The 22577-nt window shown below is 34.5% G+C and overlaps 1 protein-coding gene and 1 long non-coding RNA gene across 3 annotated transcripts; one reads left to right on the top strand and one right to left on the bottom strand.

The window, feature by feature from the left end:
* Nucleotides 1–1617: 1617 nt before the first annotated feature.
* On the bottom strand, nt 1618–6485 carry LOC130745766 (uncharacterized). Its single transcript, XM_057598137.1, has 11 exons — nt 6078–6485; nt 4960–5010; nt 4809–4871; nt 4585–4662; nt 4188–4433; nt 3799–4044; nt 3410–3655; nt 3021–3266; nt 2695–2874; nt 2476–2544; nt 1618–2339 (listed from the first exon to the last, which is right to left on the bottom strand). The coding sequence occupies exons 1-11, from the start codon at nt 6336–6338 to the stop codon at nt 1917–1919; spliced, it is 2109 nt and encodes a 702-aa protein (XP_057454120.1). The 5' UTR covers nt 6339–6485; the 3' UTR covers nt 1618–1916.
* A 7418-nt stretch (nt 6486–13903) lies between these two features.
* LOC130745765 (uncharacterized) lies at nt 13904–18161 on the top strand. Of its 2 annotated transcripts, none has more exons than XR_009021858.1 (5): nt 13904–14161; nt 14373–14844; nt 15152–15304; nt 16052–16191; nt 16454–16869. It is a non-coding gene; the product is annotated as an uncharacterized LOC130745765 (long non-coding RNA). The 2 variants fall into 2 exon arrangements; XR_009021859.1 differs by lacking the exon at nt 13904–14161 and adding an exon at nt 18147–18161 and having other exon boundaries at nt 14216–14844; nt 16454–17593.
* The last annotated feature ends 4416 nt before the right edge of the window (nt 18162–22577 follow it).

Here is a 22577-nt window from a genome sequence, read left to right as displayed (position 1 = left end):
AATCATTTTGATGTATAAGAGAAGGTTGATGTATAAGCTTATACAATACAATGTGAGCACCAAACAATGGATAAGCTCATAATGTATTGTATAAGCTTATACTATCATGCTTAATACGGTGTACCAAACGAGCCCTAAGAAAAAGTTTACCAACTGGTTCATGCCCAGTTGCCCACGGCTTTTTCATTTATTGCACTTTGATGCAAAAGTCCCCAGACTTGAGCTCCAATTAGAAATTAACATGTGTTTGCATATAGTGTGAATTCATGGTTTTTCAATTCAAAAGTGATTTTACTTTACACTCTGTTTGGCAGAGAAGAGAGAGATAGAGTAGAGAGAATAGAGAAGAGAGAAATTGAGTAGAGAAAAATAGGTGAGAAATAGAGTAGATTTAGAGGTTGTTTGGCATGATAGAGATAAATGAGAAAGAGAAGAGAGAGAATGATGTGGAAAATAAATATTAGAAAAAGAAAAAGAATTTTTTTTATCAAAAGACATATATATCCAACATCAAGATTTTGCTGCAACCTACTAGTAAACATACAGTATAAGGATAAATAAGTAAAAAAAGAATCCCATCATGCCAGCTTCTCAACTCTTCGACTTTTGCGAAGACCAACAAAAGGACCTGGGTCCCACACTTGCAAAGCACCTCTTCGCTACAGTAAATAGAAACAAACAAGGGTGGGTTCTTATTTCTCCACAAACTCCCTCTTCGTTATCTCTCTCTTGCCAAAGTTGGTGGTACCAAACATAGTGTTAAAGTTCTCCTATCGTACCTAGAAAATTTGGATGTCCAGAACTGTTCCTAACACACACTTAGTCACAAATACTCATGCTATTATTTTTCAGCTCAATGCGCCTGCATTCTGAAAATCTAATGACCGAAGTTGCTACACGCCAAACGGGAGAACAGTGACAAAAAGAGAAGAGAACAAAAAAGTTTAAAAGATGTGATATGTATGATGGTTGATGTCATATATAGAAAAAATAGAGAAATAGAAGAAGAGAGAGCTGTGGAAATAGGATGGATGAAAAAGTGGTGGTGAATAAATCAAAACCCAAATCAAAAGGAAAATGTTTACTAAACACCCCAAATACAATTAAAGCCATAGAGAAATAAGAATAAAAAAGAAAGAAATTAGAAACATGTTGTGTGATAGATAAAGAAAACCAAACAAATAAGACAAATGAAGCCAAATGTGAATGAATCAAAATTGGAGCTACAATCTGAAAATAGTTAAGTTAAAGAGACTTAAGGGCTTTGACTATGAAAAATTGTTTCTTCATATCCTTTGTACCCACATCCAATAGAGATAGGAATATAAGAGAGAAGAATGAGAGATTTTATGAGTGTTGTGGTAGGAAAAGGATAGAGAGATAAAAAGTAAAACTTGATAGAAATGAAATGGAAGAGAAAGTGAATGTGGATGTATCAAAGCTCAGCGGAGTACCTACTCATACTCTCATTAGAAGAGCATGGCCAGATCGATCTACAAGCATGCTGCTATATTCTTATACTAGCAACAGCATCAAATCAAGTTATTTCCAACAAACAAAGGACAATTAACTATGAGAGAACCAACAAATAGCAAAATCATATAAGACACGGACAGATTTGCCAGAAAATCCCAAAATCTTTAATTATGGTAACTATGGTATATGTAATTAATTACATTTACCAGTAAAAATTTCTATAATCAAGGAGAGAGGGTCGAGGATGGCCCCGAAGAATCTTAGGCAATGTCAAAACCATGAAAGAAAGAATGTATCTATATGGTATAAGAATCTATAACACTACCATCAGCTCCACCATGAATAAAAAAGGAATCTATATCAGATTTTGACCGGGAAGGGAATTGAATGATACCTACAAGTTACATTAGGATTAGCACAACCTAGGTCAGATTGATTCCTTATAAACTTAATGTAAGACCATCATCGAAGTCCAAATCCTCCTCCCTTAGAGCCTCATTCAGATCAGGCAGCAAGAACACAGGTTCTCGGTTATCATTCTCTGGTTGCTCATTATCTGGTTGCTCATTATCTGGTTGCTCATTTTCTGGTTGCTCATTCCCTTGTTGCTCCGAAGAAGCATTTGCAGCAGAGACAAGTGATTCGCCGTCCGGAACCTTGTCTTCGACTGATGGTGTCGAGACTGGTTCAGATTGATGCGCCTCCACAAGTGGTTCATCATTGAGAACTTTTTCTTTGCATTCTACTGGCCAGACCAATTCAGGTTGTTGTGCTTCCACAAGCTGCGGTGGGTTGAGAACAGCTTTCTCGGACACCAGAGAGGTTGCAGCTAGCTCAGAGCTATGCCTAGACTCCACATCAACCTGTTACAAGAGGTCAAGTCAAAATTTAGATTCTAATGCATCATATAACCATTTAATTCTAGAAAGGACAAGTTTCGAACTTTGAATAACAGGGAAATAACAGGTCTAAGAAAAGGTAGAAGAACAAGAAGGTCACCTTCATTCTCTTTAAGCTCTGATTTCTGGCTCTGTGTTTGTCAACAGTGGAAGTCAAGGATACCAGTTGCTGTTCAAAATTTCAAAACACAAAATCAAACATTAAGAGATGTAATTTCAAGCAGGTAAAAAGAGTTATATCTATATCTACATCAATAACTATAGTCCGTACATTGTGAAACGTAAAGATTTATCACATGAAAACTAGTGTGAATCATACATTTTTCAAATCTGTAATTCCTTCCAACAGCCACTTTTCCATGAGAACATCTTTGCGTTTTTGGGGAAAGACTAGTTCAGGTTGCTGTGCCTCCACAAGCTGCGGTGGGTCAAGAACAGCTTTCTCAGACACCAGAGAGGTTGCAGCAATCTCAGAGCTCTGCCTAGGCACCAGATCAACCTGTTATACAAGACACCAAGTCATAATTTTAGATTCTAATACATCATATAACCATTTAATTCTACTAAGGAGTAGTTTCAAACTTTGGATTGATATAAATAGGAAAATAACAGGTCATAAAATAGATAGAAATACAAGAAGTTCACCTCCATCCTCTTACAGGCAGGTGCTTTGTCTTGGGGAGCTCCGCCTATCCCTGTTTGTGTTAAGACTCCTTCAGATTGAAGTCCCTTCACAAGTGCCTCCTCCTTGAGAACTTCATCTTTGCGTTTTTGGGGCAAAACTAGTCCAGATTGATGAACCTCCGCAAGCTGCGGCGGGTCAAGAATAGCTTTCTCAGACACCAGAGAGGTTGCAGCTATCTCAGAGCTCTGCCTAGGCACCAGATCAACCTGTTTCAAGAGGTCAAGTCATAATTTAGATTCTAATGCATCATATAACCATTTAATTCTAGTAAGGAGTAGTTTCAAACTTTGGATTGATATAACTAGGAAAATAACAGGTCATAGAAAAGATAGAAATACAAGAAGTTCACCTCCATCCTCTTACAGGCAGGTGCTTTGTCTTGGGGAGCTTCGCCTTTCCCTGTTTGTGGTAAGACTCCTTCAGATTGAAGTCCCTCCACAAGTGCCTCCTCCTTGAGAACTTCATCTTTGCTTTTTTGGGACAAGACTAGTCCAGATTGATGAACCTCCGCAAGCTGCGGCGGGTCAAGAATAGCTTTCTCAGACACCAGAGAGGTTGCAGCTATCTCAGAGCTCTGCCTAGGCACCAGATCAACCTGTTACAAGAGGTCAAGTCATAATTTAGATTCTAATGCATCATATAACCATTTAATTCTAGTAAGGAGTAGTTTCAAACTTTGGATTGATATAACTAGGAAAATAACAGGTCATAGTAAAGATAGAAATACAAGAAGTTCACCTCCATCCTCTTACAGGCAGGTAATTTGTCTTGGGGAGCTCCGCCTTTCCCTGTTTGTGGCAAGACTCGTTCAGATTGAAGTCCCTCCACAAGTGCCTCCTCCTTAAGAACCTCATCTTTGCGTTTTTGGGGCAAGACTAGTCCAGATTGATGAACCTCCGCAAGCTGCGGTGGGTCAAGAATAGCTTTCTCAGACACCAGAGAGGTTGCAGCTATCTCAGAGCTCTGTCTAGACACCAGATCAACCTGTTACAAGAGGTCAAGTCATAATTTAGATTCTAATGCATCATATAACCATTTAATTCCAGTAAGGAGAAGCTTCACACTTTGGATTGATATAACTAGGAAAATAACAGGTCTTAGAAAAGATAGAAGAACAAGAAGTTCACCTTCACTCTCTTACAGACAGGTGCTTCGTCTTGGGGAGCTCCACCTTTCTTTGTTTGTGGTGAGACTCCTTCACATTGAAGTCCCTTCACAGGTGATTCCTCCGTGAGAGCTTCATCTTTCCGTTTTTGTGGCAAGACCAGTTCAGATTGATGAGCCTTCTTCACAAGCTGTGGTGGGTCATGGACAGCTTTCTCAGACACCAGAGAGGTTGCAACTATATTAGAGCTCTGTCTCGACACCGAAACCTGTTACAAGAGATCAGGTCATAAGTTTAGATTCTAATGCATCATGTAACCATTCAATTCTAGTAAGGACAAGTTTCAAACTTTGAATTAATATAATAACTAGGAAAGTAGGTAACAGGTCTAAGAAAAGGTAGAAGAACAAGAAGGTCACCTTCATTCTCATTTTACTCTTCAATCTCTGATTTCTGAATCTGTGCTTGTCAACAGTGAAAGTCAAGGATTTCAGTTGCTGTTCAAAATTTCAAAACACAAAAGCAAACATTAAGTAATAAATTTCAAGCAGGTAACTAAAAAGAGCTATATCTTCTATATCTATAGTCTGTAAATTATGAAAGAAAAAAAAAATTATGACATGAAAACTAGTATGAATCGTACATTTTCCAAATCTGCACTTTCTTTCAACAGCAACTTTTCCTTCTCAAGTAGTTCAGGCAGAGTCTGCAAACAGAGCAAGAGTTAATAAAAGCATTAAGGTTCACTTAACTGAAGACACAACAACAAAACCTCAGCAACAAAAGATGTTTACCCTTCTCTTTCTTGTCCTTTTGGCAGATGCAGTTTCACTTTGATCACCAGCCTGCAATACACCAAATATAACAGAAATTAGACATTGACTCATCAAATTAAACTAAACCTTAAATTAAGAAAAAAGGTTCAAGGATTCTAAAGAAGACTACTGTACTCAACATACTCTCAATTATTTTCTACCGTACTATGACGTACTCCTCCCTCTAATCTCATAAGATACCATGATTTCTAACATAGATAATTACTGAAAAAAGAAACACTAATGACAACAGCTTACTTCAATTCACACAATTTGATCATGAAATCAAAACCCTCCCTCAAATCTCAATCTTAATTAAAAAGAAATCTTTTATGAAAGGTAATTAAAAAGAAATCTACACCTATATATTATTTTCAATTCATATCTAGTAGATAATATTTGCCATTAAAATAAGTTTGACCAAAGATCCCAAGATTCTAGCCTTTTGGACACTTCCACAATCACAAAAAGACCATGCTATCCTTCAGAAAATAGTGCAGGTGTAACAAGTAATCTCAAGAGTCAAGACAATAACCCCCAGAAAAAAAGGTACACAACCACCCCCACTGCTATTACACCACCACCACATGGTTTTACTGAAATGTCCCTGAACTATCAAAACCAAAGAGATCAAAAAAAATATTTTAATTTTTTAAAAAATAAAAAAAAGGATTGTGTTGTATCAAAAAAAGAAGAAGGAGTGTGTGCTGCTTTGGAGAGACGAAAGTGCCCTTCGAAAAGAGTGGCTTTTTCGGAAATTCAAAGGACTAATGCGGCAATGAAAAAAAACGCGACATGAGCGTCGCGACGAGTTGAATCCAAAGCAACAGAACCAAACACGTCCACGGCGGCTCCGGAGATCGGAGACGGCGGAGGGTCACCGATCCGGCCAACAGAACGGCGGAGGGCAAAAACGTAAATTACGAGTGCCAGAAAAATGCGAATTTCGTCCAATCACAAGAAAAACTCGAAACTGTCAGAGTCTCAGAAAAAAGAGAGAGTGTTCATCAGAGGAACGCGGTAATGCGCCACACACGACGGGGGAAGAAATCAAACCGGAATGTAAAAACGGGAGAAAGAGGAATCGTATCGTATACCTTAGATCCTGCGTCATCGAGCGGTTTGGCAGGGGGGGTGGAGTCATCGGAGGCGGTGGCGGCGGCGGTCAATGAGAGCGGCGTTGAAGGACTGGTCCTGGCGAATTTGGATTTCCTGCGCTGGGAACGGCGATGACGGATGGGCCATTGAACGGTGAGGTTGCGCGATTCGGATCGGTTGAAACTGAGGAGGAGGTTGGCGACGAGGGAGTCGTCGGCCATGGCCATTTCGACCCAGTTGTCTTTGGACTCGGTTGACATCGTCGATCAGCTCCACACACAGAGAGAGATGTGTGTGGAGTGTGGGTTGGGAGTGACGAAGAAGAAGGAAGAGAGGAGAGAAAAACCTTGTGTGGGTTGTGTGGGTGGTGGGGTGTTTGATTAACAAATGAGAAAAGGGTGGATTGTAAGGAATGGGAGGGGTTTATATAATGTGAGAGGAGTCTTTGTTGTTGACAACTAGGGTGGTGTGGTTAGAAGCTGCTTGGTCCCACATACTTTTGTTTTACTACGTGGCACTACCCTTCTTCTCTTTTTTCTTTTTCAATACCCACAAAATAAAAATAAAAAATAAAATAGTTTTTAAAGAGTCTTAGTAAGTAAGTAGTCACCATCTCGGGTGAATTAGTTGAATTTTATGTGATTTCCATATATTTATATTTAGTGGACCTCACTTGAATTTTAATCAATTCATGAGAGAGCCTTAAAACTAGTGTTGCTAACAATTATGACATGAAACTTAATGTATAAGTATATTATCTCTTTGTTAATTATTAATTGTACATTTAGAAGGAAAAAAATTGTTCCTTTATATTTAACCATTTATAATTTCAAAGAGAGCACTAACTGATAATAAATGGGAAAGATAAACACATTCTAATAGGTAAAATAGAAAAGGAAATAATACTTTTATGATAAATAAAAAATCAATTGCATTTCTTAATTTGTGTGTTATTCTCTTTCTAAACAATTATTTTATTTTATTTTTCTGGAGGCTTTCTAAACACTTAATTAGAAATGAAGGGATTTTGATATCTTCATGTGTTAATCTCACATGACATGGTCATGTGAAAAATCTGGACCCATAGAGCCCTTTTGGTGGATAGGACATGACAGGATAATAATCATATCCTGTTGTTTCTTGCGACAGCAGGATATGATAACACTACCTTGTCTCTTATCATATCTTGTTTATCATGTGTAAAAGTTATCTCGATGGGAGAGCTAAGATAGAACATGATAAGATACCATTTATATATTTTCTTTTAGTATCTTAACTCCAAATTAATTTATTTTAATATTATATAATTTATAATAATATTAATTAATAAATATAAAATATTAATTTAAATAAAATTATTATTTATAAATAGTAAAATAGACTACTCACTTACAAATATTGATTTATTAATAGTAATAGACTAATTTAATATTTTCATATCCTATTATTTAAAAATTATTTACCTACTTATATAATAATTTAAAAATAAATTACTTCTGAAATAATGATATTTTTAATTTAGTTAATTTATATTATTTTTCACGTGTCACAATTAAGTGAAAACCAATTGGTTACAAATATTAATTTTTAATAGTAATAGTATTTTTCATTCTTGTCTCCTATTATTTAAAATTATTTATCTACTTATATAATAATTTATAATTTAAATATAAAGTAATTTGGAAATAATAATATTCTTAATGTAGTTAAAATTTTATTGTTAATTATCACGTGTCACAACTAAGTGAAAATTAAATAGTTAATTGTATTATTTTATTTAAATTATAGGCTATCTTCAAAACAATAAAATAGACTAATTAATAAAATTTAAATTAATTTTAGTTATTTTAAAATATTGACTCATTCATGAAAATGTATAAAAAAATTAAATTTAATAGAATGATCAAATTTTAAATGTATTTCTTATTCAAATATAAATTTGATACATTTTTCCTTATCATAACATGTCATTATCATGTGTACCTCATACACAGGATATGATAAGAGTTTATCGTGCTCTTATCCTATCTTGTTGCTATCATGTTCACATATTATTTCCTATCATATCATGTCCTAACCACCAAACAGGCCATTAATTACTTTTTTAATGAAATCTTATGGTCATTATTATTTCCCGCACAATTTTAATTTTCTCTCTCCGTGTATTCATCATTGGCCCATATTTCACTACAATAGAATTAAAGGTTCAGATCTTCACATGACATGGTCATGTGAGAATTAACAAATGAGGGGATCCAAATCCGAAATGAGGAGGGTAAAAGAAATATTACTTCTCATTCTTATTAAATTTTTATTTATAGAAAAAAATCTTTAAAATTATCTACTTAAAATTTCAATTGTTGCATTCATTTATGTTGAGTATGGCTCATAGGCAGTGTTATTGGGGCAATGGGTCGCGGTCCGCGTAGCGGCCCATGCTTGTAATTGTAATATGAATCATTAGTATCTCTATATATGCTTGTAACACTAAAACTCTAATTATTGTATACATAACGAATCAATAAACAGAACTATAGCTGCTCTATAGTCGCAGACGTAGGCAATTTGGCCGAGCTGCGTAAACAAAGTTTTCGTGTGTTTCTCTCTACTCTAAATCTGTAATTATGTTGCTATTCTAATAATTTATATTTTTCATATATAATACCTTTATGAGAAAAATAAATGAGCAAAGATAAACATACATTTTAAAGCATAAAATAGGAAAGTTAGTAATATATTTTTAAAAGTTGACCATATTATTTGCATTTTTTATTATGTGTGCTTTTCTTTTTCATGAGCGATCAATAAAAGACGGATGTGGTAGTAAATAATCAACATTAAAATAAAAATATTTAAAATAACTAACAACTTAAAATTGAGATAAAGATAACATAGACATCATCTAAAATCTAATTACATGGTAGAAAGTAGAAACCCTAAAATTTCACTATTGTACCGCTTAGAGTGATTTTAACCAAAATAAATTACTGTATTTGTAATTTATACATTAATGTCATCTTTAGCAAACTAACTGCCTTAATTGTCATATGTAATTGTGACTCATCATTGATTATGCTTGCTTCCTATCAGCTCCCTCAATTTTTATAAATTGTAATCTTCAGCGAACTAACTGAATTAATTACAACATTAATTTGATTCGGTTCATTTTTATTATGCAAGAAGCGTGATATGTAGGTGTAGATTTACGGTGATTTCCGTATGCCGTCAGATTTAGGGTGATTTTTTGCTACGTGGAATTATGAGTTGTGATATATTCACATTTTTTATATAACTTTTAGTTATCTTTTCTTTTTTTAGGATATTAACAATCATATCTTGTAATTTTTGTCAAAAAAATTATCCCATCAGCTAAATAATTTCCTACCTTGTGCTTATTTAACATGATCTCTAGTTCTCTACCGTAAAAAAAAACATGATCTCTATTTTGTCGCTCTCTTTTATTTAACATCACATGAAAACAAATTACTCCGTTTTCCGAAGTTAAAAAATAATTTTTTTTGAAAGAAAAATAAATAAATAAAATTACTCAAGTTAGATTTGATTATAGCCGGCAAATTTTCATCTCAAAATTAAAGGGTTGTCTAAATGACCCATGGTGAATTTTGGGTTAAATCACCCATTGTTTAGTTGTTCCAGTTATATTGTGACATGTGTCAATTTATTATCCACGTCAATTTTAATTTTAATTTTCGTAATATATATTTAATTAATTAATTCAATTACAGAATAACCCCTACTATTTTAGTTAATAACTCAGTATTTTTAAAAAAAAAAAATATATATATATATATATATATATATATATATATATATATATATATGGAGCATATCAGGTGAGAGGAGTGTGTTATTGTGAGAGGTGAGAGGACCCAATAATAACCCTTTGATCTTGATAAACGGTTAGGATCAATTCCAGTCTAGAAAATCCACGTGACTCTTTTAATGTTTATCTTACAAATTCCACTCCTTCTTCTTGCGCGTGAACCACACCCACCGTTCGTCTTCTCTGCTGTGCGTTTTATTGGTTCTGGTTTCTCTTCCTTCTACCATTGCCACCGATTCTATATCTTGTATTCCTGTTGGATGCCTTCTCTTTCCTTTTTCAATTTTGTGTATCAAGATGCAATTTCAACACTTACCCAGCATGAAACCAATATTCAATCATTCTCTCCGTCCAATATCCTCATGCTGCTACTGATTTTGGGTTTTTTGCAATTTAAAATGATCACCATTTTCACTTGGGGTTTTGCTCTGTGCTTGCAACAATTGATGGTAGGAAATACAAGCCTCAAGCCTATTCACCCATGGCATGACTAATTCATGGAAAAAACAGGGAATACGATGATGGTGATGAGAATAGGAAGAACCAAAAACGCAGATCTGAAAGGAGAACAGAACAGTGGTGATGCTGCTTTTCTGTGTGTGAGAAACGCAGCGGTCAAACGAAGAATAGGGGAGAAGCTTTCGTGCCGTGCACAGGAGGCTGCCTAGCCGGCATCGACGCCGTCGATGAGGAGCTCCGGTGGGTCATGGAGAGCTGCGACCAGTGACGGAGAGAGTTGCTGCGACGGCGTGATGTAGAGCTCGCGGTGGCAGTGCTGTTACGCAAGAGTGGAGCTTGTGACGGCGCGGCGGCGGTTCACACAGAAGCCATTGACGGCGACGGCGGCGAGGTTGATGGTGCTCGCCAAAATAAGATCGAACGGAGCAGGGAGGATCAGATACTCAGAAAATTGACAGGTGCGCGTGGGATTTGGAAATACCACGAAAAAGAAGTGTCACGTGAAACATTTAAGGGAGACTGCATTTCAGCCGTCGATTTAAATCCAACGATCAATATTGGGTCCTCTCATCTCTCATAATAACACACTCCTCTCACATGATATGCTCCATATATATATATATATATATATATATATATATATATATATATATATATAGGGAGCATATCAGGTGAGAGGAGTGGTTTATTATGAGAGATGAGAGGGGTTAATAATAGCCATTAGATTTAAATTAATGGTGCAGATCTAATCAATTCAAAACAATCCACGTCACCCCACTAGTCACCCAATTAACTCTAATTCTTGTATACCACGCGCATCGTCTTCCACATGCCTTTGTTCCCCTTTCTCCCTTTTACCCATAACCTTTCCGATCCATTCTTGTTCGTTCTTCTTTTGAATCTGTTCCAATTTCACTACATTCTCTCGTCGGAGACAACTCTCTTCCGTCTCCGCCGCCGCTCACATTTTCCACCGACGACACCTGGTCCCCTCCCTGTTGTCTAAGCTCTACAGGATCGATGACTGAGGCGGCGGCGCTGGACTCGACAAGGAGAAGCGGCGGCGGGTCTCAGCAGAGTGGCGGCGGCGCGCGACAGACTAGCAGAGCGTGGTGGTGGTTCGCCGGAACTAGAGGGGGTGGTGGTGGCCGGTTCAGATCTGAAAATGGAAGATGGAGACGATGGCGGGTTTCAGATCGGAGAAGGGGTCTACGGTGGTGTGATTCAGAGGAAGAAAGGGCAGTTGGTGGTGGAAACGACCATGGAGAGTGAGAAAAGGTGGGCAGCGGTGGTGCGTTTGGGGCAAAGAAAAGGAGCAGTGGTGGTGTTTGGGTCAGATTGGTGGTGAAAAGGGTTGATGTGGTGGTGATGGAATGGGAGGTTGGCGGCGACTGGCGGCTATGGCAGAAGCGGCCGGTGAGAGATTTTTTTGGAGGAGGAGGTCGGGAGAAGAAAAATGAACCATGGTGCTTTTCAAATTCATGGGTGGAGAGAAAAGGTTGCAGTTGTAGTTGCAGTGTGTGGAGAGAGAGATTAACGAGAACAGAGATGAGAGGGGCGCGTGGGGTTGCAAATTAATTAGCATTATAGAGAGGCAGTGTAGACTTAAGTTGCAAATGTATCATCACCGTTGATGTTGATCCAATGGTCATTATTAAATCCTCTCATCTCTCACTATAAACCACTCCTCTCACCTGATATGCTCCCTATATATATATATATATATATATATATATATATATATATATCCAATCCCCTTTCACGTTCATCCATCACCGGCAGCAACAAGGACTCAGATTAACATGGTGCGGTGGTAGATCTCCGACATGCCACTTCTCCAACTAGTATGCCAAAGTCGACTGTGCCATTATTGAGTGTTGTAGTGCATAATTTCATTTTGATAAGAGTTTTTTCTTCTTCTTCTAGAGAAGTAATTCTGGTAATTAACTTGATTTGGATCTAGTTTTTCTTCTACTCCAATATAATGGGGGCTTTGCCATGGGTTAGATAACTAAGTATGATGTCACTAACATACTTCCAATTGTGCATCAATTGTCCAATGATAGGATTACGGCCAGAATTTAAAGTAATCAAAATGGTTCAAGATCAATTTTTTCTTCCTATATCAATATGAATCAACCCCGATTGCAAACGGTGTTTGTTTGATTGCACAAAAAATTGTGTTTGCAGAATCAATTGTTGGTTTTCGTCCCCCTCTCACCTGCACCCAGAATCAGTTGGGCATATATATTTTTTTTTTAAAAAAAGGAGTATTGAGCTATTAACTAAATTAGTAGAGGTTATTCTGCAATTAAATTAATTGATTAATTATATATTACAAAAATAAAAAATTAAAACTAACGTGGATAATAAATTGACACATGTCACAATATAATTGGAACAATTAGGCAGTGGGTGATTTAACCCAAAATTCATCATGGGTCATTTAGACAACCCCATGATTTAAAAAAAAAACATCAGTTTCAAAAAAAAACATCAATGATGTATTTAATATTTATGATAAATAGAGGTCAAAAAAAATATTTATGATAAATAAAGTAGGGAGTTACCGTTAGTATTAATTAAAAATTAATATTTAATATTTTTAGTCAAAAGAAGAAAACTAAATTAATATTTAATATATTATTATATATATGCATTTATTTACTAAATATATAATTTCCTTCCATATATTTACTATATATTGTACCAAAAAAAACTATTATATGCATATATTTACTATATATTATTTTTAAATTTCAAAAAAAAAATACTATATATTTTTTTTACATAATAGTTTATATATTTAAAATACTATTTTATAATACAAATTACTAACTGTATAAAACTTCCTATAAATATTAAATTCATCATTATTGAAATAGACAAATACATCATTAATATATATTACATATATAATATTAATTTTTAATATTAATAATACATTTAAAAATATAATTTAAATATTTTATTGTTAGTTTTTTTATTCAATATTACGAATTTCTAATTTATTTTCCTATTGCATATCTTCGATGTGTGGCAAGATAAAAATGCAGTGTTTTGACTTTTGACATGCAGAATTTTTTATTTGAATAAAATAATATATTAATGTAAGACGTGATTGAAATTTGGAAAAAGTCCAACTCATACTTTTTTCACGTGGGAATATAGTATTTTTTTTTTGTTGAAATGTATTCAAATATATTGAAACTAAGCGGGCACAGATGCCGGGAATATAGTAGAGATAACAGAAATAGAAAAAAATTAAGAGATGTGATATCACATATCTATCTATCTATCTATCTATCTATACTATATATAAAAGGAGAGTTTGTGCAGCCTAGAGGGTAAAACTGTAATTTAATAAAACATTATACATGAACCAGATTTTCTTCATGGGTAATTTTGTAACTATAAGTATTAATCATGGATTAAATCTTAGCCGTCCTTTTATTTCAATTTTGGCCGTTGATTCGAAACCCTCCATATGAGTGCTGCATCGCTTGGGTTTCTTTCACACTGTCGTTACATCATTCACCCTCATTTTCTCCTCAGCTTTTCCATCTCTCTTCTGACTATGATTGGCTACCCCTTTGGACTTACTTCACATCATCTTCAATGAGCAAGCAATAGATTACGTGAAGCACGAAGTTAACATCACCATGCTGCTGCCACAATAGACGATGGTAGCGATTAGCAGAGGTCGGTGGCTGTTAAAGAGCGATGGTCATCTACACAATCGCTTTTCTTCTTCCTTTCATCTTAATGCTGACCATGGAGGTGAGATATTTCCCCTTCATATTTTGTTTCCTTCCTTTCACAATCGCTGTTCAATTTTTCATGAATTTCTGCTGCTTTGTTATTTGTTTAGTTTGAAATGTTTGTGATGTTAGAATTAGATAGAAAGTGGAATAAAGGGAGGATGGTTTAAAAAAAATGTGTGTATCTCGGGTTCGATAAAAAGCTTCTTGAACTCTTCATTCATCTGCAGGGGCGGACCCACGTTGAACTGAGGGGTTCAACTGAACACCCTGAAAAAAAAATTTCCTACATACCCCCCTAGAGTGATTTGTTTTTGAACCCCTGAAATTTGAAAATTGCACCCCGGTCCCAGTCAACACTCAGTCACTCATTCCTCACTCCTCTCTCTCTCTCTCTCTTCCTCACGCACTCACTCTCTCACGGTCTCAACTCTCACCTTCACGATCCAGAGTTCCAGACCACCACCGGCCACCAGCCCACCACCACTACACCAGGCCCCAGCCACCACCACGGCACCACTCATTGATTCACGGTTTGACTGTTTCAGTGTTCACTCTTTTCTCTCTCTCTCAACGCTGCAACCCACCAGGCGGCAGCCACAGCCCACCAACGCCACCAGTCCACCACCACCGCCCACCGGCGGCCGCCCAACGCACCACCACTCTCTCTCTCTGCTGCTGTTGAAGACTTGAAGCTTGAAGGTTAGTTAGAAATTGAAAACCCCAAATTGAAAAACCCCAAATTGAAAACCTAAACCCCCAAATTGAAAACCCCAAATTGAAAAACTCCAACACTTTTCATCAAATCATTGTGCTGCTGTTGAAGCAATCTGAAAGTTAGGAATTGAGTTTGAGTTTAGTTAGTTAGGAATTGTGTATATCATATATGAAAGGAATTGAGTTTAGTTTATTTAGCATAAGCTTGTTGTCCTGATGTAGGAATTGAGTTATAAGCTTGTTGTCTTGTTTTTCCTTTTGCTGAATTTAGTTTGTGTATATGAAATTGAAGTGAAATTAGACTGGGAAATAAGCTTGTTGTCTTGGTTTGAGATTGGAAATTTGGAATGTGAAGGGAAATGAATTCATCCATCAGATGATCAGAACCCAACTCCCTCTTTCCCATCACCAGTCAACTCAACACTCTTTGCTCTGCTGAACGCGGGTAATTGCTCATTCCTTTGCTTTTCTTTGTTTTTGTTTTCTGTTTTCTCATTCTCGAGTGTTCTTTGTTTTTCCTTTTTTTAAGGTTTGTAATTTTTAAGGTTGTTGCTTATAAGTTATACGTTCTTGCTTTGCTCAACTGTAGTGTGAATCTCCAACCACTGTTAATTTCAACTGTCTGGTACCTGAGTGAATCTATACTGATTTTTTGGGGGTTGGAATTTGAACAATGCTTTTTCTGTTTTGTTTTCTCCCCATTGAATTAGGAGGATATTTCACCAATTTATCATCAGATTCTAATTTTTCAATTCCTAGTAATTAAATTAAACCCCTTTTGGGGCTGTTTTTCATGTGGGGTTCTTTGATTTTGTTTTTTAAACTGTATTAGTGGGTGAATTGGTCTTTCTTGTTATGAAAATCTCTGCTGAACCATGAAACAGTTTGTGGCTCTGCTCTTTGGTAAATGATGTATAGTTAAACAAAGGAAACTTGAATTATCATCTGGTGAAATTTATGAATGCAATACCTAGTAAATGGGAGCACTTTCATAAATTCTTGTATTGAAATGTTATCTACACTTTCATGTTGACAAATCATGATATGCTAAGCATCAAATTAAGCTGAAAGCTTCCCTGGGTTGACCCTTTTGTTCTAGTTTGCTTTTTGGTATTTTATATTACCGAGTATTTCATGAGCTTCATCATGCCTTGTGCTTGTGCAACTCTAAGAGGCTATAATGAATTTGCAGGATGGACTAATAGGCTTGTCTATTTAATCTTTGAGGGAAGAAAAAGCTCTGATAACACCAGATTTTTGTTCCACCAGATTTTGAACCCCCTGACCCCGGGGTCCTGGATCCGCCACTGTTCATCTGGATGTTGGTTACAGGTGAGAAGTAATGACCTTTTAATTTTATCTTCCCTTTGCTCGGGTGCTATAAATTGTCTTCCCCCTTTTATGTTCTTCACTTTCTTTTGTTACTTTCAATATGTTCTTTTCCCCAATTTATTTCTATTGAAAATGTGTTCTTGCAACCTTCCCTTCATGGCTTCATTATTTGATAAAATCTGAGACATCACCCCAAGCAAAAGAGTCTTCAAGAGTTTTTTCCCCGTCTTTCTAATTGCTTTACTCCCAATCTTTTATCCAGATTTCTGATCACTCCCAGATGGGGCATTCTGGCGCTGTGTTTTTGCTTCTCCTCAAAGTTTTCTAGAGAAAGAGTCATCCAATTTGGTAGCTCTGGGTACCATTGATGACAATAAATGGACTGATGGCATTGAAGGTAGTTTTTGGATTAAATATTCTTCCCCTTTTGTCAAGCAAATTCATATTTGCTAATCTTTTATTTTCAGAATTCCCTTTTCCCTTCCAAAGATTAGAGACGAGAGTGGATTGTACATGTTTAAACCTTTGATTTTATTTTTTCCTCTGTATAAACTTCATTAGCAATTTATTTTTATGTCTTTGAAAATTTTCAGTATGTACTGACAATATAGAGGGTTGTCTCTCTTAAACAAATATCAAATTCAACGTAGGTGCCCGACTCAGTGGCAGTCTGTTCAATGGTTGCATGCAAGTTTTCTTTTCTAACCTCATAAGTTTCTGTTGAGTCATCACCAACCTCTTCTTATTCTTATTGAAATGTCAATTTATTATTTTATTTTAGTAACTGAAAAATTAATGAGATTGTTTATTAGAAATTTATAACGTTCACTCTTTAGTTGTCTGTTTAAGATTATAAATGTAATATGAAATTTTAGATAGTGTAGTGAATTGATCGAAGGTAACAATTGAAGATTAGTTTAATTTGCTGTGGAAGATAAGATTCTTCTGCAGTAGTTCAGGTCTAATGTGTATAAGAATTTATGCTCACATTAGCTTTACAATTAATATTTGCTGCCTATTAAATGGCCCTTTAGCTGAATTTATTTTTATCACTTCCTATAGCTCTGCCTTAGTTTGCTTTGCACCATTGACTTAGGTCTACTGCGGTAGTTGATTTTCCTCTGTGCAATTTGTGATTCTGGTGCTAGAGATTTTATCATTCTCCCCTCTTTTTGCTTGCGTGGGTGATATTTATTGTGCTTGCTTATACTCTTTACTGATATAGTTTTAATTTGCGTGGAATGATGCATCAGAAAGATGAATTTGCTAATACAAAGAGTCATAGTAGTTATCCTAATATGCAAGGGCCAGTAAATACAAGTTATCCTCTAGGTGTTTCCTTTAATAGACCTCAAGGTAGACAGATGCCCATGATGCAAGAATGCAGTATAATCCTTATCAGGTAAGATAATATGTTGCTAATGTTTCATCGACCACTATACACTACTCCCCGGGTTTGATAACACTTTTGACCAAGACTTTTAGCCATGATGATCTTTAAGTAATTTCTTTGAAAGAAAGTAAGCTAATTGAAGATTTCACTAGGAAACTTTGGATAAAAAATGATGTCAATTTATGGGAGGAATTAAGGTTATGTCATTTGGTGCCAAACTTCTCATTCCCTCTTTGTGAGCTGAGGAATGTGGAAAAGGCCGATACATGGTCCCTTTGATGTTGCTATAGGCCTAAAGCTGATATTAAGCATTCCCAAACTGTTGTAAAGGTTAAGACTTAAGAGTAGGAGTTCCTGAATTTAAATTATAGGTAAATTACCTAAGAAAATATTTACAATTTGCAAGTGGTTCAAACGTTGTGGTTGAAGGGTTTCTAAAAGAGACAAGCGGTCCTATCTCTCGATTCAATTAGCTCTCTTTTTACAAAGTGATATTTTCTACTTCTATGTCCCTTTGTGATTTACTTTAATCTATCCTCATCTGCTCCATCCTTTGTTGCAGCTATGGGCCTTTTTTTGGCTCTTCATCTCAACCAGTTATTGCAGAGAGTAATCCAGTAGAGCAAAGTCATTGCTAGAAAACTAACATTTGACATCTCAGATTTATAACCCACTTCATAAATTATGTACACTAATTTTTTGGCAGTTTTGTATTATATTATTGATTACATGAGTATCATAAATCCTTTAATTTTTTCAAGTGACCTTAGAATTTTGTTCCAAGGGAAGATAGAAATCAATTAAACAAATTTTCCTTTTTATTAAAGGTTTCAGCTGCTTCCAAAAAGATGATCGATGCCATTCTAATGTACTATATGTATTCAATTAAGTTTCATAATACTAATTTTAATTGACATTAAAAAAACTTCAACGGTGGCATTATTAAAAAAAATACTACTATTTAACACAATTATTCTATTAAAACAAAATCGAAACTAATAGAATGAAACCTTAACAGGCGGAAAAAAAAACTGACAAAATGATTTAACACCATTAAGCCTATTTTCTATTTGGAACTTAAATGCGATTAATTATTCAATCCCCAACTAATGGCTATTGGCTAATAAGAATTGGAAGTTATTTACACCGTTAATAATGTTAATTTGAACAATCCCCCACGCATATAGGCAATGAGATTTTATTATATTAAATGAAATATAAAGGGTACTTCAACTCAATACAAAGTAATAAAACAAGATCTAAAAGCACACAAAACATCATAGCAAATAAGTGATTGAAAATTATTGACACCATTATTTTGAACTTGAGTGCTCTTACTCCTTGAATCCCCCCACTAACTTGTTTTAACCATTAAAAAAACTTCAACGATAATGTTGTACCAAGAAAAAGTAAGCCTATTTAACACCATTAATTCTGTTAAAACAAGATTGAAACTGAAGAATGAAACCTTAACAGGTGGAAATAAAAATAGAAACTGACAGGATGATTTAACACAATTAAATGTATTTACATTTATCTCCGAAGGATATATTGCTCAAGTGGTAAGAGCTGGGGGACATGAGAGGGGCAGGTCTAGAGATTCAATCTCTAGAAGGTTTAATTTATCTTTCCGATGTACCATAAAAATATTATATTTTAAACTTATTACTCCTTTAGTCCCCATCAAAGTATATTTAACTCCATTAATTATATTAAAATAAAATTGAAACCTTAACAGGTGGAAAAAAAAAAAGGCAGAATGATTCTATTTATATTTTCAACTTAAATTTTATCCTCCTTCAGTCCCCCATTAAGTCTATTTATATTAGTTTTTGCTATTTTGATTGTTGGTTTTAGTTTCAGTACCATAACATCAAAATGCTAATAATTTGAGTTATTAAATAATTTCCTAATAAATTCAATATAACAATATATTAATATATGTTTTAATTTTTTAATTAATCAAAATGATTTTACTATTAAATTGTATTAATTTTTTTTATAGTTGGTAAATTAATTTCATGAGTCAATATATGTTTTTCTTTTATTTTTTTCCAATATTTTGGTTCTCACTTCTTTCTTCTCCGTGTTTTTTTTTTTTCTCACAAATGCATTTAAAAGCTGACGCGCGGTGTATCTTCCTATAAACAAATAAAAAATACATGACATTTCCCCACAAGTATTTTAAAGACATATTTTATTGACAAACTTTTTATTTAAAAAATATTGAATTCTCATTTAAAAAATATGTTTTAGGTCTTATGATTGTATCAATCGATCTAACATGGTGGGTGAGAATTACCACATACATCATTTATTCAATTAGATAAACAAGGACAAACAACACAAATAAAAAAATCAAATACACTCATAAAAAAACCTACGACAAAAAAAAAAACACAATCAAAAACATATATTAACAATTCGACAAAAACATATAATTATCACAAAAAAAAAATTATTTTTTCTCTTTTACTTACGAATAAATAATTTAAAAAAACCATTAAAAAACTTAGTACAAAATAATGCCCCCGTGCGTTGCACGGGTAAAAAGTACTAGTATATGATTAAATGAGAAGAGATATATATAAAAGTCGAATGTGGAAATAAATTGAAAAGTGATACGACTGTCAGTAATGAGAGTAGACACAAGAACTCATCCAGGTGCGCGAGCTCCTTCGTCGTAATTGGCACGTGCTGGTGCGCTATCTCCCTCTCGAGAGGAATATGGTGGCAGATGCGTTAGCTAAGTTTGCAACTAGGAATAATTGTAGCTGGTGGGTTTGGCGTTTGCCACCGTCGATGGTTGTATCCCTGCTTTGTCAGGATGTTCTAGCTTAGTTTGTTTTAACTTCCATTTGTTACAAAAAAAATGACACAAGAACTCAAGAAGAGGGTTGAACTATGTCTTGAAAATTTTGGTGAGAATATTCTCAATGTGAATCAAATCTATAGAAGGTAAAAGGAAATATATAGTAATAACAGAAGGTAAAGGAAAATATAAATTGCACACATAAGTTTACCTTAATTAGTTTACTTCAACCCATGCTACGTTCAGTCCCTGACCTTAACTAAGATTTTCCGCTCAAACTAAGACAAGTATTCTCAAAGACTTCTCATTCTATGAGTATCATATGACTTATCTTACCACAAGTATTATCAACAACTTCTCTTATCATAAATATTATCAAGTTCTTCTCCTAACTACAATTTTATATAAGACTGTGGGTTTGATTCCACTGTTCTCTCAACAAAGATGATTCTAGATTCTTTTAACTCAATAACTTTGAAGAGGTGCTTTTATGATATGACTGTGAAAGCCCTCTATGAGTTTTACAATATTGAAAAACTTAAATAAAGAAGGTAAAGACTTTGTGCACTGAGTTTTTCTCTGATTTCTCTCATACAAATTATTCTCATCATATGAATTGATTCAAAGAGTTTTTGAAAGCTTGTTTGCTATTTGTGCTTACTAGATTTCTTACTTTGCTTTCTTGCTTTTCCGTTTATCCAAGTGTGTTGTATATAATATCTTTGAAGCATAGGATATGGAGTATGAAGCTCTTGAACTTTGTCTTCTTCTTCAAACGACTCTCTATGGTTCATTTAATGCTCAATAGACTCAAGATGAATGTTGGTCCAAGATTGCCTATTTCGTTGATGACACATTGTAGTGCAAAAGAATGGCAAAACCAATGTTTTCCATTTTGATGCAGGTTTAAGGTTTTTCCTCTTCGGACATTACTTGAAGTTTGCTTGTCTTGATTCCTTTTCAGTATCTAATCTTGACGTGCACTATACTTCAGCGGGAGTATTTTCGACCTTAACGATTATGTCAAAGGATAAGCATGAATTTGACTTCAAGGTGTGCGATGTTGTCATCTTTATAGATATTGTTCTTGAGAGTATGCGCAGAGTGGCAGACGTTCCATAAAAACTTGACAAACGATAGAAGATTGCGGACAATAATGATCTTGTTGGTCTAGCCTTCACACTTGTATAGAAATGTCACAAGATTTAATAGGCGATCGAATATTTATTTTGGCATATCTTCAAGCTCCTGATTTGTTTTCTCAAAACTTTAATATGCACATTAGTATTTATTGATTTCTCAATAATATTATTGATGGTTTAGTTATTTTCTATTTTTCGGGAAAAAATCTTTAATAGCGGGCGAGCCTACGAAACAAAACGAAACTAAAACTGGGTACCCAAGATAGGGGGCGAGCCTAGAGACCCTTTATCTCTATCTAACAATGCTAGACATTCTCCAAACGGGGAGTGTTGTAACAAACGGATTCCAAGTAATTATATCTATTTATTTATGATCATGATAGTGACTATGATGTTCTTAATTATAAAAATATTTGGTCATGTCAAGTTTTACCAACCAATCTTACTATTGATTTATTTTTATTTCTTTAATTATTGAATAACAAAAATGAATGGTGAGATGGTCAATTTTATTTTTTCTACAATCGAGATCTTAACATACATGCAAAGTGTGCATCCTTTACAACAAATTTAAAACAATTATTGATTTTAGTTTTTGAAACTATAACTATAATTGATTTCATATATATTTTCTTATTTTAATTTTAATATTTCAATTATAGGTTTTTCAATCTCACAAAACATTTCTTTTAATTATCTTTTTTATTTCAATTTTTCTATAAAATAAATATAAATCTAACAAAAAAAATTAATCAGGAATGAAACAAGCAAATAAGCTATCTTGAGAAATTTTAACACTGTGTTTGTTATAGTAGAGTTATGCTTTGTTTAGTTGATGAGAGAAGCAGAGAAGAAAAGCTGAGTATATATATATATATATATATATATATATAAAATAGAGTATGGATTATAAATTATTGGGTATAATCGAGATATAAGAGAAATAAAAGAGAAAGAATGATGTGGAAGAGGATTTTCCTGCACAATTTTTTGTATTCAAAAAATACTTTTACACTTTCCCCCCACTACTTTAGTAAAT

This window comes from Lotus japonicus, chromosome 3, assembly GCF_012489685.1.
Source record: "Lotus japonicus ecotype B-129 chromosome 3, LjGifu_v1.2".
Classification (NCBI taxonomy): Eukaryota; Viridiplantae; Streptophyta; class Magnoliopsida; order Fabales; family Fabaceae; genus Lotus; species Lotus japonicus.
This window is presented reverse-complemented; position numbering and strand designations above follow the sequence as displayed.

Excerpts from the sequence above, each read along its gene's own strand:
- LOC130745766 (XM_057598137.1), bottom strand. The coding sequence starts at position 6,338 with ATGTCAACCGAGTCCAAAGACAACTGGGTCGAAATGGCCATGGCCGAC. Across the intron at positions 2,545-2,694 it reads GAATTACAGATTTGAAAAAT|CAACTGGTATCCTTGACTTC; the intron begins GTATGATTCACA and ends AATTTTGAACAG. Across the intron at positions 2,340-2,475 it reads AGAGCTTAAAGAGAATGAAG|GTTGATGTGGAGTCTAGGCA; the intron begins GTGACCTTCTTG and ends CTCTTGTAACAG.